An 18,225-nucleotide genomic window follows, 5' to 3' on the forward strand; every position below is an offset into this window, starting at 1 on the left:
GTAGCTTCATAAACATAGTAACGTAGGTTGAATAAAGACCTAGGTCCATCAAGTTCAACCTTCCTCCTAGTGTTTTATCAGCAGGAGATTATCACTGCAGGACTAGGTGCTGTGTGCCAGTCAATCCAGTAATCTATATAACCCCGCCCCCACCACTGATTGGCAGCTCGCTGACAGTGTACACAAGAAGCTGCCAATCAGTGACGTGGGCGGGATTATACAGAGCTCAGCATTTGAGCACTGCTACATCTACAGCAGAGAAAACAGGGATTCTATCAATATTGCACCAGGCAGCCCAGTAAGTGACACATCGCTGGAATCAGGGTCTATTCCCTTACATCATGCTGCTCTCAGATTCCACAGTAAAAACCCGCTGACAGATATCCTTTAAAGTTAGGAGGACCAAATATTTTTTTTACTTGGTTTTATAGAGTCAGGGCCAGTATATCATAGGATCAGACTACACAGGGTTTGTTTGTAGTCTGTTACCATGGGGACACAGATCTGCAAAGAAGCGGAATATACAAAATGATAAAAGATGTTTAAAGCACCACAATAATGGAGTTATAGTTATACAGATCAAAGGCTAGGAGCCTTGGATCACCGACTGCACGCTCTGCAGTGAATAGGTAATTGAAGTGGGTTATCTGATGGAGAGCAGACATGGAGTGTGTACACAGAGTAATGAACAAGTGTCTGACAGTTGTTGGAAGGGAAAATTTTGATTGTGTAGATCCTAATTACTAAAGAGGTGCTAATCAAGGCAAGGTGAAGAATATTGCCCCGAAGGGAGGCAGAACGGCTCCATATAAGAGGTACAATAATTTTCATGCCATTTGTATAAAATCAGAGTCTGACACAATCCATGATCAGGGAACATATTGGCATTCAGCTTATAAATTATACCCCATATCAGGCTTCCGACCACCCCGCGTCTTCCCGCGACACGCTAATGAATCCGAATGTGCCGTCTGAACCTGAAGCTTGACTAATAGTCTATTAAAGGAGCCGACAATGGTCTCCACTCGACTATGGCGCGGCGAGACGGAGGGAGGTGAAACCCCTGCGCCCGTCATTTCCATCTCACATCAAAGCATTCTTTCATCATTTAACCATCCGCAGCACATTGAGACTTCTAGGAGCATAAAAAAGGGGCTGAAATTCATTTCTATAGAAATGCTCGGCACATTTATACTTTAACCTCTAGAGCAGGCGGCTCAGAAATATATATATAAAAAAAAGAGCGGGATAAATGCAGGAATATAAAGAGATCTTAAGCAGACGACGTCTGAGACCGGAATCCCGGACAATAGTCTTGGAAGGGAATAAAGTGCATTTCTTACACTGGATTATCCTCACAATGTGATCCCTGAGCCCCGCATGTTGGGAGACTTTTCATACGCGGCTTTTCAGGAAAGTTAAATACTTCGGAGATGGTCTGTAATGAGCCAGAACAAAAAAAAACACAGCTCCGACACATAAAGGGACCAGCTTAGCGCTACCTAAACCAATACATAGCAATCTGCATTTACAGACGGGTGATTTAGTCTTCTTAAAGGGGCAAAGTTGTGGCAAGTTGCACCAGTCCTGAGAATGAAGGGGCTGCAGTTGTACACTGGCACCCTCCAGCACTCGCTGTACTGGGACCTCTGCACAGACAGGTAGTTGCGGTGCTGCTGCGCAGGGAGAGCTTCAAATGGAGTTGCACTAAGTTTATGAAGAGGTGGGCGCCTCTTAATGAATTTATGGCATTTTATGACACCAGTCTTGATGAATTTCCCCCGCCCGATGTCTTTCTAATGAGAAAAAGGGAATGATACATACGGGATCCAGAGTTTAGGGAACGCTTCGATTTCCTCTGGCGAGTATTCGTCCATCCGCCTTGGAATGATTCTGGGCTGTTTCAGTTCTGTCACCAGATTCTTCAGGATTTCTTCTGGGATATTCTGCATAAGACAATCAGACATACAGGACGTCAATCATATAACCGCAGCTCCACCTGCAACCCTCGGGGTCCTCCCTCCTTAGTAGGGGGTTCCTGTACGGCACGATAGGTGCTAGACGTCACGCTTGATCAACCCGTAGTGGATGTAAACTGTAATACACAGCCAACATCCTGCTGCAGACGTCGGGATCAGAGATTATCTCGATCACTGCCTATCAAGCTGCGGTCGGTCATTAAGGACCAGGATAAGTCCGCCCGGGACTGATCTGCAGAGGATTATCACATCAAAACTGTTTATTCCTGCCATTTTTCTACACCCCCCTGCAGTTTAACAAAATGTTAGATTTTTTTTCTAAGTGCCACAATCAGTCCGTGATAACAAAAAATATGCACATATGTTGGCTTGTAGGTCTGGTGTAATCCCAAAATATATGACACTTACATTAATGCCATTTGTGGGTCCCAGAGGGTCTACGCTGATAACGCAGCATGAAGCCAGGGTGGGATTAGCAGCGACTAGAGCAAGGTTCACGGCAGGACAAGACGCAGCACGTCCGTCCATCCGGGAATCTCAGGATTTTTTCTCTCTCACTCTCATTCACTTGTTATGGTTATGTAATGATATGGGGGGAGGGGGAGGTATTTGGGTACATTCACATGCAGCAGATTTTTTGCAATAATTTCTGGTAATGTCTATTCATTTGTATGGAGTTTACAGAAATCCGTGCACCTGCTGCAGAAACACAGGTAGGTGAAGGATTTACTGCTAACGTGAACGGGACTGCAACACACATCTCTAATCAGAAGGTCACAAAGAGGATGCAAAGTCCTGCTGCAACAAGGTCGGCCATGTTCCTCTAATCCAGCCCTACGTAGGAACACCAGACACAACCTGCGGACAGCTATGATGTACAAGTCCCAGGTCCAGTGGCCACATCAGTAGTCCAACGTGGCTGGACCAGAGCCCCACGATCCTCCTCCTACAGATCAAAGCCCTGCGGTCTAAGTCCTACCTGCCGGCATCCCTAGCGCCTCTACTACATAGTAGGCAGGCGTCATGCGGGTTTTTATAAAAAAAAAAAAAAGGCAGGAATACCTCTGGACTCCCCATATATATGTATGCCCAACTCAGCTGAGCGTACATATGCCCTGTGTGGGCAGAGAGGGAGGGAGAGGAAGCCTCTGCCAAATACCTCTGGAGGCGACTTATCTGCCCTGAGTTCAAAAGGGTCGGATGTGTTAAAATCCAAACATGTGGTCCTGGGGGGGAGAGAGACAGGAGGCCCCTATAATCATTAGATGGTCAGCCAGTCCAACCGAAATCAATGCATGTGCCCGACGTCAGACTGATGCGTGAGCTTTACACATTCATGGCTCGAATTCTCGAACTCTGTCAATTACCCGAATGAGGGGACAGATGGAGCTGTGTTACCAATGAGGGGGTCACAGCCAACTCTGCTGACAGTCAAGGGCCCTCAGGGGTGGGATTACCACAAATTAGATACAAGTGGCCCATTTTTACGTGCAGGAAGACCCCTTTAATTATGCCAAGAGGCTGCACTAACGGATCTCCACTTTTAGGCAACCATACAGTGCAAACCTATAAAACTTTACACACTTTGCCCTTACTGGAAAAGATCAGGAAACCACAATTTTAAACATGGAGGAAACTTAAACACTGAGAATTTATTACTTCGCAATCTACTATATAAATTGTCTTATCCCGTCTGTCTGTCCAGGAAATCGCGCGTCGCTCATTGGTCCGGCAGCGGCCAATCAGCGCCGCGGGATTTCAGAAAAAAGATGGCAGCCGTTAGCGGCTCATCTGTGGGACGGAGCTGAGCGGCGATGCAGCCGGGAGATGACCGCCGCGAGGCGCTCATCTCCCAGCCGGAACCAGCAGAAGGACCTCGACCGCCGGACCCATCTGCGGGACGGAGATGCAGCCGGGAGATGAGCGGCGCGAGGCGCTCATCTCTCGGCCGGTACCAGCAGAAGGACCTCGACCGCCGGACCCATCTGCGGGACGGAGATGCAGCCGGGAGATGAGCGGCGCGAGGCGCTCATCTCCCAGCCGGAACCAGCAGAAGGACCTCGACCGCCGGACCCATCTGCGGGACGGAGATGCAGCCGGGAGATGAGCGGCGCGAGGCGCTCATCTCTCGGCCGGTACCAGCAGAAGGACCTCGACCGCCGGACCCATCTGCGGGACGGAGATGCAGCCGGGAGATGAGCAGCGCGAGGTGCTCATCTCCCGGCCGGTAGCAGCAGCAGGACCTCGACCGCCGGCGTCGCTGACATCCATGCGGAAGGGAGGACCGGGGAGCGGCGCTGCGGGTTGGGATACTTCTGCTGCGAGCGCCCGCTCATGTCCCAGGTTCTCGCAGCGGAAGTAGCCGCACAGGCAGCGCCGCTCCCCGCTCCTCACCAAGACGATTCGATGATTGGTCGCGGTCTTCGGACCCGACCAATCACTGATCTTAGCGCAAAAGTTAAATACCGCAGTGCTGATTGGTCGCGGACGCTGCCCGCGACCAATCACCGATTTGGGCGCCAAATTTAAATATCGGCGGCGACCAATCACCCATCTTGGCTCCACATTTAAACACCGCTGTACTGATTGGTCGCGGACGCTATTTAAATGTGGGGCCAAAAATCGGTGATTGGTCGCGCCCAGCGTTGGCGACCAATCAGCACAGCGGTGTTTAAATGTGGAGCCAAGATCGGTGATTGGTCGCCGCCGATATTTAAATTTGGCGCCCAAATCGGTGATTGGTCGCGGGCAGCGCCAGCGACCAATCAGCGATTTTTAACACAAATGTCCGGACCTTTGTAACACCATGCGGATACTGTGGGGAGATCAGCGGCTAGGGTGTGAAGGGAGGACCGGGGAGCGGCGCTGCGGGTCGGGATACTTCTGCTGCGAGCAGTCGCTCATGTCCCGGGTTCTCGCAGCGGAAGTAGCCGCACAGGCAGCGGCGCTCCCCGCTCCTCACCAATACGATTCGCTGATTGGTCGAGCTCTCCGCACGCGACCAATCAGTGATCTTGGCGCTAAAGTTAAACACCGCTCTGCTGATTGGTCGCGGCCGCTGCCCGCGACCAATCACCGATTTGGGCGCCACATTTAAATAGCGGCCGCGACCAATCACCGATCTTGCCGCCACATTTAAACACTGCTGTGCTAATTGGTCGCGGACGCCAGCCGCGACCAATCAGCGAGATTGGCGCAAAATTTAAACAATGCTCTGCTGATTGGTCGCGGCCGTCAGCCGCGACTAATCAGCGATTCTGGCGCCAAATTTAAACACGCTCTCCATTCCTCACTAGCACGGTTCGCTGATTGGTCGCGGCCGCCGCCCGCGACCAATCAGCGATTTTGGCGCCAAATTTAAACACTGCTCTGCTGATTGGTCGCGTTAGGCAACCGCGACCAATCAGCGATTTGGGCGCCAAATTTAAACGCAGCTCTGCTAATTGCGCCCAATCGGCCGCATACCTATTCTAGAATACCCGATGCGTTCGAATCGGGCCACCATCTAGTACAATAATATCTGAACAGAAGCAAAGGCTACGCCGCAGTCTAGGTCCATGTCTTCCCCCTACGCCGCAGTCTAGGTCCATGTCTTCCCCATACGCCGCAGTCTAGGTCCATGTCTTCCCCATACGCCGCAGTCTAGGTCCATGTCTTCCCCATACGCCGCAGTCTAGGTCCATGTCTTCCCCATACGCTGCAGTCTAGGTCAATGTCTTCCCCATACGCTGCAGTCTAGGTCCATGTCTTCCCCATACGCTGCAGTCTAGGTCCATGTCTTCCCCATACACTGCAGTCTAGGTCCATGTCTTCCCCATACACTGCAGTCTAGGTCCATGTCTTCCCCATACACTGCAGTCTAGGTCCATGTCTTCCCCATACACTGCAGTCTAGGTCCATGTCTTCCCCATACACTGCAGTCTAGGTCCATGTCTTCCCCATACACTGCAGTCTAGGTCCATGTCTTCCCCATACACTGCAGTCTAGGTCCATGTCTTCCCCATACACTGCAGTCTAGGTCCATGTCTTCCCCATACACTGCAGTCTAGGTCCATGTCTTCCCCATACACTGCAGTCTAGGTCCATGTCTTCCCCATACACTGCAGTCTAGGTCCATGTCTTCCCCATACACTGCAGTCTAGGTCCATGTCTTCCCCATACACTGCAGTCTAGGTCCATGTCTTCCCCATACACTGCAGTCTAGGTCCATGTCTTCCCCATACACTGCAGTCTAGGTCCATGTCTTCCCCATACACTGCAGTCTAGGTCCATGTCTTCCCCATACACTGCAGTCTAGGTCCATGTCTTCCCCATACACTGCAGTCTAGGTCCATGTCTTCCCCACACACTGCAGTCTAGGTCCATGTCTTCCCCATACACTGCAGTCTAGGTCCATGTCTGCCCCCTACACTGCAGTCTACCTAAATGTCTGTCCCCTGCGCGAACAGTGTATACAGAAATCAGGAAGGCAGAGATAGTAATAAACCACCCCTGCCTTCTCTATTGGGTGTCTAGATGTCCCTGACAGCCGACTCCATGCTCCTGCACAGTCTCCGTGCAGCTGGTGCCTCTGCAATGCTGTTGTAAAACTTCACTGCAGAATAATATGCTGACTGCTCCCAAGTTTTAAGTCATTTTGTGGTCCACAAACAGTTAAAGGGGTTGTCTGGAATAATTTATTATTTCTTCATAAGCTCATAAACGTCTAAAGCAGTGTTTCCCAAACCCCATCCTCACGGCCCCCCACAGGTCATGTTTTCAGGATCTCCTTAGTATTACACAGGTGATTGAAGTATCATCAAGGCATCAGGAATTCTCTCACCTGTGCAATACTAAGGAGATCCTGAAAACATGACCTGTGGGGGCCGTGAGGATGGAGTTTGGGAAACACTGGTCTAAAGTAACAAGCACAGCTGTTACTCTCCCCCAAGATCAGTGCTGCCTCTCTGCTGATGCCCTTGTCTTTCTTGATCGGCTGCAGTGGTGACATCATGGTTACAGCTCAAGTGACCACTTCAGCCAATCACTGGGCTCAGCTACTTGTGGCTTCTAAATCAGCTGCACCGCCGGGACCAAAGATTGGCTGCAGAGGTCACGGGCAGCATGGGAGGGGCAGTGCTGTACCTGCGGAGGATGAATAACAACTGTGTTTGCTACTTTAGAAGACTGTGAGAATATGATGACTAATTTTTTTTTGTTTTATTTGGGACAATACCTTTAACAAGCAGAGATGCAGTGTAAAGCATTAGAGAGAGATTCAGGAGAAGCCTGAGGCAATTTCAGAGATCAGATACCATTTTGCTGGTGTACAGACTGCACACTTCTGCTACATAGCTGGTAGTGCTGCTGAAAAGTATCTACCAATAGAATGCTCCTGTGTGTGTCTTCTTTACACTCCCTTCAATCGATTATGTGACAGAGATAGCATCAGGGATGGGGGTGTACATGACAGATCACAATGTGATAGGAGGAAAGCATCCAAGTCTTTAGGGAAGGTAGCAGATGGGGATGAAAGCACACACAAGGGGAGAAGTGTTCAATGCTTAACTCCCCGCTGGCTTCGCTTTCCCGGCTTAGCTTGAATAACCCACCTCTTCAGGAAATATGTGCAGCCTCTGCATCATGGTTCTCCTATGGAGGTTTTTCGGCAACATCCCATACGTAGCCAGTCTAATGATCTGAAAAATGAAAGGGAATACGTGGTCATCATAAATAACAAAGCCCCATCACAGAACACGCATCATACCGACGTCAGCTTGCAGATATACCGGGGCTCCTACATACTAAATATCCTGCCTTATACGATGTTCATCTGACGTATCACCACCATTTTCTTTTTTTATATATCAATGGGATCTTTAGTAAAAAATCTGAGTTCACATCACTTTTGGTCACTGTAGATATAAATAAAAGATCCACAAAACTCGAGCGTAAGAGACCAAGGCGTAAAAAAAAAAAAAAAGGCATAATTCAAACAGTCTCCTCTTAATTTCGTGTCTGCAGTTCCTATGTAAACTCATGTGTCTCCATGGTAACAGACTACAAACAATCCCCGTGTAGTCAGATTTTGCCAACACACTGTCTTTTATCTGTCCCTGATGTCTTAACCTACTGAATTGCTTTCTATGGTAATGGGTTTGATGGAAACGATTCAAGATCAGACTACCCATAGGTCTGCATAAGAGCTGTAAACATAAAACGGTAGGGTATTTTTTTTCAATTTTTTTTATCAGGATTATTCACACAGTTGCTTCATTTTTTTAATTTGAAGTGCCAAAAAATGGCTGGAAATGGTGGAAGTGACCTACAAATATCCGGCAAAGATATCATAGAGGCCTCGTATGTGAAGACTCGAGTCTCCGAAGTCCTGCTCTTCATCACGTTTCCCGACAGCTTCTTCGTCTTTTCTTGACATGAGACCTTGCGGTATGATTAGTGTCAGATAATTACCAGGAGGATAAATGGAGGGGCCCAAACACACAGGGGCCCGGCTCACATGGAGGATTACACAACATGAGGCTTGTCTGTCAAAGGAGAGATTAAAACCCACCTAGAAGGAAGGAATGTGACAGGTTGTGCTCCCCCCGCTAATGATGGACGCGGAGCCCTGGATGAATATTAGTAGAATCTTTGCTTTGGGCGATGGATGCGAATGTGCCGGCGCTAGAGAGAGACTCTTGCAACTGGTTCATATATGACATGGTCGGCCGAGCATTGGTATACGGATGTGATGTGGACCAGAGGCAACTATGCTGCCAGCCAGAACTGTCAATCATCAGGAGTGCACCCCCCCTGGCAGGCAGGAAGCCGCTCCTAAACTGCTATCAGGGTCAGGCAAGGAAAGCAGTCTCTTCATCGTTAATCTGCTCTTCTTAGTAGTTGTGTGAGATACTGTAGGGGTGTCCTAGGGGTGTCAGTGACCCCTTAAAGGGAATCCGTCAGCAGGTGTTTGCTATGTAATCTTAGAGCAGTATGATGTAGGGGTAGAGATCCTGATTCCAGCGATGTGTCACTTACTGGGCTGCTTGCTGTCATTTCAATAAAATCAGTGTTTTATCAGCAAGAGATTATATCTACAGGACTAGGTGTATCATGCCTCCTGGTCCAACCACGCCCCCAGCACTGATTTCTATGCACAGTGCATGAGGAAAGCAGCCAATCAGTGGTGTGGGTGGGGTTATACACAGCTCAGCATTTAGAGAACTGCTAGATCTGCAGCAGAGAAAACTGTGATTTTATCAAAACTTCAGCAATAAGCCCAGTAAGTGATACATCGCTGGATTCAGGCTGTCAGTCCCAACAAAATGCTGCTATCAGATTACATAGCAAAAACCTGCTGACAGATTCCCTTTAAATGAATGGGGTAAAACTGAAGTCCTCCGCTAAGCAGCACGGTACAGGGAAATGTGATTATATTTGCATAAAATGAAGAATCCCACATCCCAAAATCTGTCTGTGCCACATAGCAGAGCTGAAGTGCAGTGGGTCGTGATCTGGGAGTCAGATGGCCTCTGCCGGCCGGAGCCCAGGTGAGTATTATGGACGCTGTATTAGTGTGACATGCAATATGATGTGCGGCTCCCACCCACGGGCACAAAATCTTTCTAAAAAGGACATTTCTATGACTATGAGACGTGTCACCTGAAGCGCTACTGGTAAAAGGGAAGGATGGAAACGTGACGTTCTACCGCCATCTAGTGCTTACGTTCTAAAACTACATGGGGAAAGCAGAAATTTAGTAATTATTATGTCCCATTATTTATATCCTGCAGCCCTGTACACATTCACATCAGTCCTGTCTCCACCTGAGCTCACAATCTAATCTCCCCATCTCCAGCCAATATTATAGGAAGTCAAAAGTTCATGGCACGAAGGAGAACAGGGGGAGAGAGCCTAACTCCAGGCAGAGGTTACCCTTCATTTCACCTGGAAGTTACGTGGATTCCTGTGGGGTTTTTTTTTTTTTTTTTTTTCCTTTTTCCAGATTAACTCATAGTGGATTGCAGGTGAACGGCTAAAATTGGGTAGTGAAGGCATTATCCCATCGATCCACAGGAGAGATCAATGCAGGATCCTTAGAGATCTGGTGGCTCCTTGTTTGCTGAAAAATATTTTACTGTCATTTTGCACAGTTTTTAAGGCAGAATGTAGACTTCCATCCATCGAGTTCACACTATAGCCTGACATGCTGATCCAGAGAAAGGCAAATGCCCCATGGGGTAGACATTAATAGCTCCACTTTAGGGAACAAAAACTCCCAACTCCACATACGGCAACAAGACTAGTTCCCCGGATCAACGTCAAATCACAGAATCTAGTGCCCATAACCAGTAATATTATACTCATCAAGAAAGGCGTCCAGACCCTTAATGTACTTTTGAAGTGAATCAATCATTACAACATAATATAGCAGATAGTTCCATAGCCTCACTGCTCGTACAGTAAAGAATCCATAGCCTCACTGCTCGTACAGTAAAGAATCCTTAGCCTCACTGCTCGTACAGTAAAGAATCCATAGCCTCACTGCTCGTACAGTAAAGAATCCATAGCCTCACTGCTCATACAGTAAAGAATCCATAGCCTCACTGCTCGTACAGTAAAGAATCCATAGCCTCACTGCTCGTACAGTAAAGAATCCATAGCCTCACTGCTCGTACAGTAAAGAATCCATAGCCTCACTGCTCGTACAGTAAAGAATCCATAGCCTCACTGCTCGTACAGTAAAGAATCCATAGCCTCACTGCTCATACAGTAAAGAATCCATAGTCTCACTGCTCATACAGTAAAGAATCCATAGTCTCACTGCTCATACAGTAAAAAATCCATAGCCTGACTGCTCGTACAGTAAAGAATCCATAGCCTCACCGCTCGTACAGTAAAGAATCCATAGCCTCACCGCTCATACAGTAAAGAATCCATAGCCTCACCGCTCATACAGTAAAGAATCCATAGCCTCACCGCTCATACAGTAAAGAATCCATAGCCTCACCGCTCATACAGTAAAGAATCCATAGCCTCACCGCTCATACAGTAAAGAATCCATAGCCTCACTGCTCATACAGTAAAGAATCCATAGCCTCACTGCTCATACAGTAAAGAATCCATAGCCTCACTGCTCATACAGTAAAGAATCCATAGTCTCACTGCTCGTACAGTAAAGAATCCATAGCCTCACTGCTCATACAGTAAAGAATCCATAGCCTCACTGCTCATACAGTAAAGAATCCATAGCCTCACTGCTCATACAGTAAAGAATCCATAGTCTCACTGCTCGTACAGTAAAGAATCCATAGTCTCACTGCTCGTACAGTAAAGAATCCATAGTCTCACTGCTCGTACAGTAAAGAATCCATAGCCTCACTGCTCGTACAGTAAAGAATCCATAGCCTCACTGCTCGTACAGTAAAGAATCCATAGCCTCACTGCTCGTACAGTAAAGAATCCATAGCCTCACTGCTCATACAGTAAAGAATCCATAGCCTCACTGCTCGTACAGTAAAGAATCCATAGCCTCACTGCTCGTACAGTAAAGAATCCATAGCCTCACTGCTCGTACAGTAAAGAATCCATAGCCTCACTGCTCGTACAGTAAAGAATCCATAGCCTCACTGCTCGTACAGTAAAGAATCCATAGCCTCACTGCTCATACAGTAAAGAATCCATAGTCTCACTGCTCATACAGTAAAGAATCCATAGTCTCACTGCTCATACAGTAAAAAATCCATAGTCTGACCGTTCATACAGTAAAGAATCCATAGCCTCACCGCTCGTACAGTAAAGAATCCATAGCCTCACCGCTCATACAGTAAAGAATCCATAGCCTCACCGCTCATACAGTAAAGAATCCATAGCCTCACCGCTCATACAGTAAAGAATCCATAGCCTCACCGCTCATACAGTAAAGAATCCATAGCCTCACCGCTCATACAGTAAAGAATCCATAGCCTCACCGCTCATACAGTAAAGAATCCATAGCCTCACTGCTCATACAGTAAAGAATCCATAGCCTCACTGCTCATACAGTAAAGAATCCATAGCCTCACTGCTCATACAGTAAAGAATCCATAGTCTCACTGCTCGTACAGTAAAGAATCCATAGTCTCACTGCTCGTACAGTAAAGAATCCATAGTCTCACTGCTCGTACAGTAAAGAATCCATAGTCTCACTGCTCGTACAGTAAAGAATCCATAGTCTCACTGCTCGTACAGTAAAGAATCCATAGTCTCACTGCTCGTACAGTAAAGAATCCATAGTCTCACTGCTCGTACAGTAAAGAATCCATAGTCTCACTGCTCGTACAGTAAAGAATCCATAGTCTCACTGCTCGTACAGTAAAGAATCCATAGTCTCACTGCTCATACAGTAAAGAATCCATAGTCTCACTGCTCATACAGTAAAGAATCCATAGTCTCACTGCTCATACAGTAAAGAATCCATAGTCTCTCTGCTCGTACAGTAAAGAATCCATAGTCTCACTGCTCATACAGTAAAGAATCCATAGTCTTACTGCTCATACAGTAAAGAATCCATAGTCTCACTGCTCATACAGTAAAGAATCCATAGTCTCACTGCTCATACAGTAATGAATCCATAGTCTCATTGCTCATACAGTAAAGAATCCATAGTCTCACTGCTCGTACATAAAGAATCCATAGTCTCTCTGCTCATACAGTAAAGAATCCATAGTCTCACTGCTCATACAGTAAAGAATCCATAGTCTCACTGCTCGTACAGTAAAGAATCCATAGTCTCACTGCTCGTACAGTAAAGAATCCATAGTCTCTCTGCTCATACAGTAATGGATCCATAGTCTCTCTGCTCATACAGTAAAGGATCCATAGTCTCTCTGCTCATACAGTAAAGGATCCATAGTCTCTCTGCTCATACAGTAAAGTATCCATAGTCTCACTGCTCTTACAGTAAAGGATCCATAGTCTCACTGCTCGTACAGTAAAGAATCCATAGTCTCTCTGCTCGTACAGTAAAGAATCCATAATCTCTCTGCTCATACAGTAAAGGATCCATAGTCTCACTGCTCTTACAGTAATGAATCCATAGTCTTACTGCCCATACAGTAAAGGATCCATAGTCTCTCTGCTCATACAGTAAAGGATCCATAGTCTCACTGCTCTTACAGTATTGAATCCATAGTCTCACTGCTCATACAGTAAAGAATCCATAGTCTCTCTGCTCATACAGTAAAGAATCCATAGTCTCTCTGCTCATACAGTAAAGAATCCATAGTCTCACTGCTCATACAGTAAAGGATCCATAGTCTCACTGCTCATACAGTAAAGGATCCATAGTCTCACTGCTCATACAGTAAAGAATCCATAGTCTCACTGCTCTTACAGTAATGAATCCATAGTCTCACTGCCCATACAGTAAAGGATCCATAGTCTCACTGCTCATACAGTAAAGAATCCATAGTCTCACTGCTCATACAGTAAAGAATCCATAGTCTCACTGCTCATACAGTAAAGAATCCATAGTCTCACTGCTCTTACAGTAATGAATCCATAGTCTCACTGCCCATACAGTAAAGAATCCATAGTCTCACTGCTTATACGGTAAAGAATCCATAGTCTCACTGCTCATACAGTAAATAATCCATAGTCTCACTGCCCATACAGTAAAGGATCCATAGTCTCAGTGCTCATACAGTAAAGGATCCATAGTCTCACTGCTCTTACAGTAATGAATCCATAGTCTCACTGCTCATACAGTAAAGGATCCATAGTCTCACTGCTCTTACAGTAATGAATCCATAGTCTCACTGCTTATACGGTAAAGGATCCATAGTCTCACTGTTCATACAGTAAAGGATCCAAAGTCTCACTGCTCTTACAGTAAAGGATCCATAGTCTCTCTGCTCATACAGTAAAGAATCCATAGTCTCACTGCTCTTACAGTAAAGAATCCATAGTCTCTCTGCTCATACAGTAAAGAATCCATAGTCTCTCTGCTCATACAGTAAAGGATCCATAGTCTCACTGCTCATACAGTAATGAATCCATAGTCTCAATGCTCATACAGTAATGAATCCATAGTCTACTGCTCGTCCAGTAAAGAATCCATAGTCTCACTGCTCTTACAGTAAAGAATCCATAGTCTCACTGCTCATACAGTAAAGAATCCATAGTCTCACTGCTCATACAGTAAAGAATCCATAGTCTCACTGCTCATACAGTAAAGAATCCATAGTCTCACTGCTCTTACAGTAATGAATCCATAGTCTCACTGCCCATACAGTAAAGGATCCATAGTCTCACTGCTTATACGGTAAAGAATCCATAGTCTCACTGCTCATACAGTAAATAATCCATAGTCTCACTGCCCATACAGTAAAGGATCCATAGTCTCAGTGCTCATACAGTAAAGGATCCATAGTCACACTGCTCTTACAGTAATGAATCCATAGTCTCACTGCTCATACAGTAAAGAATCCATAGTCTCACTGCTCATACAGTAAAGAATCCATAGTCTTACTGCTCATACAGTAAAGAATCCATAGTCTCACTGCTCGTACAGTAAAGAATCCATAGTCTCACTGCTCATACAGTAATGAATCCATAGTCTCATTGCTCATACAGTAAAGAATCCATAGTCTCACTGCTCGTACATAAAGAATCCATAGTCTCTCTGCTCATACAGTAAAGAATCCATAGTCTCACTGCTCATACAGTAAAGAATCCATAGTCTCACTGCTCGTACAGTAAAGAATCCATAGTCTCACTGCTCGTACAGTAAAGAATCCATAGTCTCTCTGCTCATACAGTAATGGATCCATAGTCTCTCTGCTCATACAGTAAAGGATCCATAGTCTCTCTGCTCATACAGTAAAGGATCCATAGTCTCTCTGCTCATACAGTAAAGGATCCATAGTCTCACTGCTCTTACAGTAAAGGATCCATAGTCTCACTGCTCGTACAGTAAAGAATCCATAGTCTCTCTGCTCGTACAGTAAAGAATCCATAGTCTCTCTGCTCATACAGTAAAGGATCCATAGTCTCACTGCTCTTACAGTAATGAATCCATAGTCTTACTGCCCATACAGTAAAGGATCCATAGTCTCTCTGCTCATACAGTAAAGGATCCATAGTCTCACTGCTCTTACAGTATTGAATCCATAGTCTCACTGCTCATACAGTAAAGAATCCATAGTCTCTCTGCTCATACAGTAAAGAATCCATAGTCTCTCTGCTCATACAGTAAAGAATCCATAGTCTCACTGCTCATACAGTAAAGGATCCATAGTCTCACTGCTCATACAGTAAAGGATCCATAGTCTCACTGCTCATACAGTAAAGAATCCATAGTCTCACTGCTCTTACAGTAATGAATCCATAGTCTCACTGCCCATACAGTAAAGGATCCATAGTCTCACTGCTCATACAGTAAAGAATCCATAGTCTCACTGCTCATACAGTAAAGAATCCATAGTCTCACTGCTCATACAGTAAAGAATCCATAGTCTCACTGCTCTTACAGCAATGAATCCATAGTCTCACTGCCCATACAGTAAAGAATCCATAGTCTCACTGCTTATACGGTAAAGAATCCATAGTCTCACTGCTCATACAGTAAATAATCCATAGTCTCACTGCCCATACAGTAAAGGATCCATAGTCTCAGTGCTCATACAGTAAAGGATCCATAGTCTCACTGCTCTTACAGTAATGAATCCATAGTCTCACTGCTCATACAGTAAAGAATCCATAGTCTCACTGCTTATACGGTAAAGGATCCATAGGCTCACTGTTCATACAGTAAAGGATCCAAAGTCTCACTGCTCTTACAGTAAAGGATCCATAGTCTCTCTGCTCATACAGTAAAGAATCCATAGTCTCACTGCTCTTACAGTAAAGAATCCATAGTCTCTCTGCTCATACAGTAAAGAATCCATAGTCTCTCTGCTCATACAGTAAAGGATCCATAGTCTCACTGCTCATACAGTAATGAATCCATAGTCTCAATGCTCATACAGTAATGAATCCATAGTCTACTGCTCGTCCAGTAAAGAATCCATAGTCTCACTGCTCATACAGTAAAGAATCCATAGTCTCACTGCTCATACAGTAAAGAATCCATAGTCTCACTGCTCATACAGTAAAGAATCCATAGTCTCACTGCTCTTACAGTAATGAATCCATAGTCTCACTGCCCATACAGTAAAGGATCCATAGTCTCACTGCTTATACGGTAAAGAATCCATAGTCTCACTGCTCATACAGTAAATAATCCATAGTCTCACTGCCCATACAGTAAAGGATCCATAGTCTCAGTGCTCATACAGTAAAGGATCCATAGTCACACTGCTCTTACAGTAATGAATCCATAGTCTCACTGCTCATACAGTAAAGAATCCATAGTCTCACTGCTCATACAGTAAAGAATCCATAGTCTTACTGCTCATACAGTAAAGAATCCATAGTCTCACTGCTCGTACAGTAAAGAATCCATAGTCTCACTGCTCATACAGTAATGAATCCATAGTCTCATTGCTCATACAGTAAAGAATCCATAGTCTCACTGCTCGTACATAAAGAATCCATAGTCTCTCTGCTCATACAGTAAAGAATCCATAGTCTCACTGCTCATACAGTAAAGAATCCATAGTCTCACTGCTCGTACAGTAAAGAATCCATAGTCTCACTGCTCGTACAGTAAAGAATCCATAGTCTCTCTGCTCATACAGTAATGGATCCATAGTCTCTCTGCTCATACAGTAAAGGATCCATAGTCTCTCTGCTCATACAGTAAAGGATCCATAGTCTCTCTGCTCATACAGTAAAGGATCCATAGTCTCACTGCTCTTACAGTAAAGGATCCATAGTCTCACTGCTCGTACAGTAAAGAATCCATAGTCTCACTGCTCGTACAGTAAAGAATCCATAGTCTCTCTGCTCATACAGTAAAGGATCCATAGTCTCACTGCTCTTACAGTAATGAATCCATAGTCTTACTGCCCATACAGTAAAGGATCCATAGTCTCTCTGCTCATACAGTAAAGGATCCATAGTCTCACTGCTCTTACAGTATTGAATCCATAGTCTCACTGCTCATACAGTAAAGAATCCATAGTCTCTCTGCTCATACAGTAAAGAATCCATAGTCTCTCTGCTCATACAGTAAAGAATCCATAGTCTCACTGCTCATACAGTAAAGGATCCATAGTCTCACTGCTCATACAGTAAAGGATCCATAGTCTCACTGCTCATACAGTAAAGAATCCATAGTCTCACTGCTCTTACAGTAGTGAATCCATAGTCTCACTGCCCATACAGTAAAGGATCCATAGTCTCACTGCTCATACAGTAAAGAATCCATAGTCTCACTGCTCATACAGTAAAGAATCCATAGTCTCACTGCTCATACAGTAAAGAATCCATAGTCTCACTGCTCTTACAGTAATGAATCCATAGTCTCACTGCCCATACAGTAAAGAATCCATAGTCTCACTGCTTATACGGTAAAGAATCCATAGTCTCACTGCTCATACAGTAAATAATCCATAGTCTCACTGCCCATACAGTAAAGGATCCATAGTCTCAGTGCTCATACAGTAAAGGATCCATAGTCTCACTGCTCTTACAGTAATGAATCCATAGTCTCACTGCTCATACAGTAAAGAATCCATAGTCTCACTGCTTATACGGTAAAGGATCCATAGTCTCACTGTTCATACAGTAAAGGATCCAAAGTCTCACTGCTCTTACAGTAAAGGATCCATAGTCTCTCTGCTCATACAGTAAAGAATCCATAGTCTCACTGCTCTTACAGTAAAGAATCCATAGTCTCACTGCTCATACAGTAATGAATCCATAGTCTCAATGCTCATACAGTAATGAATCCATAGTCTACTGCTCGTCCAGTAAAGAATCCAGAGTCTCACTGCTCTTACAGTAAAGAATCCATAGTCTCACTGCTCATACAGTAAAGAATCCATAGTCTCACTGCTCATACAGTAAAGAATCCATAGTCTCACTGCTCTTACAGTAATGAATCCATAGTCTCACTGCCCATACAGCAAAGGATCCATAGTCTCACTGCTTATACGGTAAAGAATCCATAGTCTCACTGCTCATACAGTAAATAATCCATAGTCTCACTGCCCATACAGTAAAGGATCCATAGTCTCAGTGCTCATACAGTAAAGGATCCATAGTCACACTGCTCTTACAGTAATGAATCCATAGTCTCACTGCTCATACAGTAAAGAATCCATAGTCTCACTGCTTATAC

General features: G+C 45.3%; 1 protein-coding gene across 1 annotated transcript in view; it reads right to left on the bottom strand.

Annotated features, from left to right (window-relative positions):
* MRPL13 (mitochondrial ribosomal protein L13) overlaps positions 1-18,225 on the bottom strand; it is a 55,556-nt gene that overhangs the window by 16,666 nt on the left and 20,665 nt on the right. Inside the window, exons 5-6 of the mRNA XM_073679832.1 lie at positions 7,571-7,657; positions 1,825-1,946 (exon numbers count right to left, since the gene is read on the bottom strand). Of these exons, the coding sequence (XP_073535933.1) occupies positions 1,825-1,946; positions 7,571-7,657 (209 nt within the window). The remainder of the gene's footprint in view (positions 1-1,824; positions 1,947-7,570; positions 7,658-18,225) is intronic.

The sequence above is a fragment of the Phyllobates terribilis genome, unplaced genomic scaffold, assembly GCF_046119375.1.
Source record: "Phyllobates terribilis strain yellow unplaced genomic scaffold, ASM4611937v1 Scaffold_4__5_contigs__length_816908805, whole genome shotgun sequence".
NCBI classification, from domain to species: domain Eukaryota; kingdom Metazoa; phylum Chordata; class Amphibia; order Anura; family Dendrobatidae; genus Phyllobates; species Phyllobates terribilis.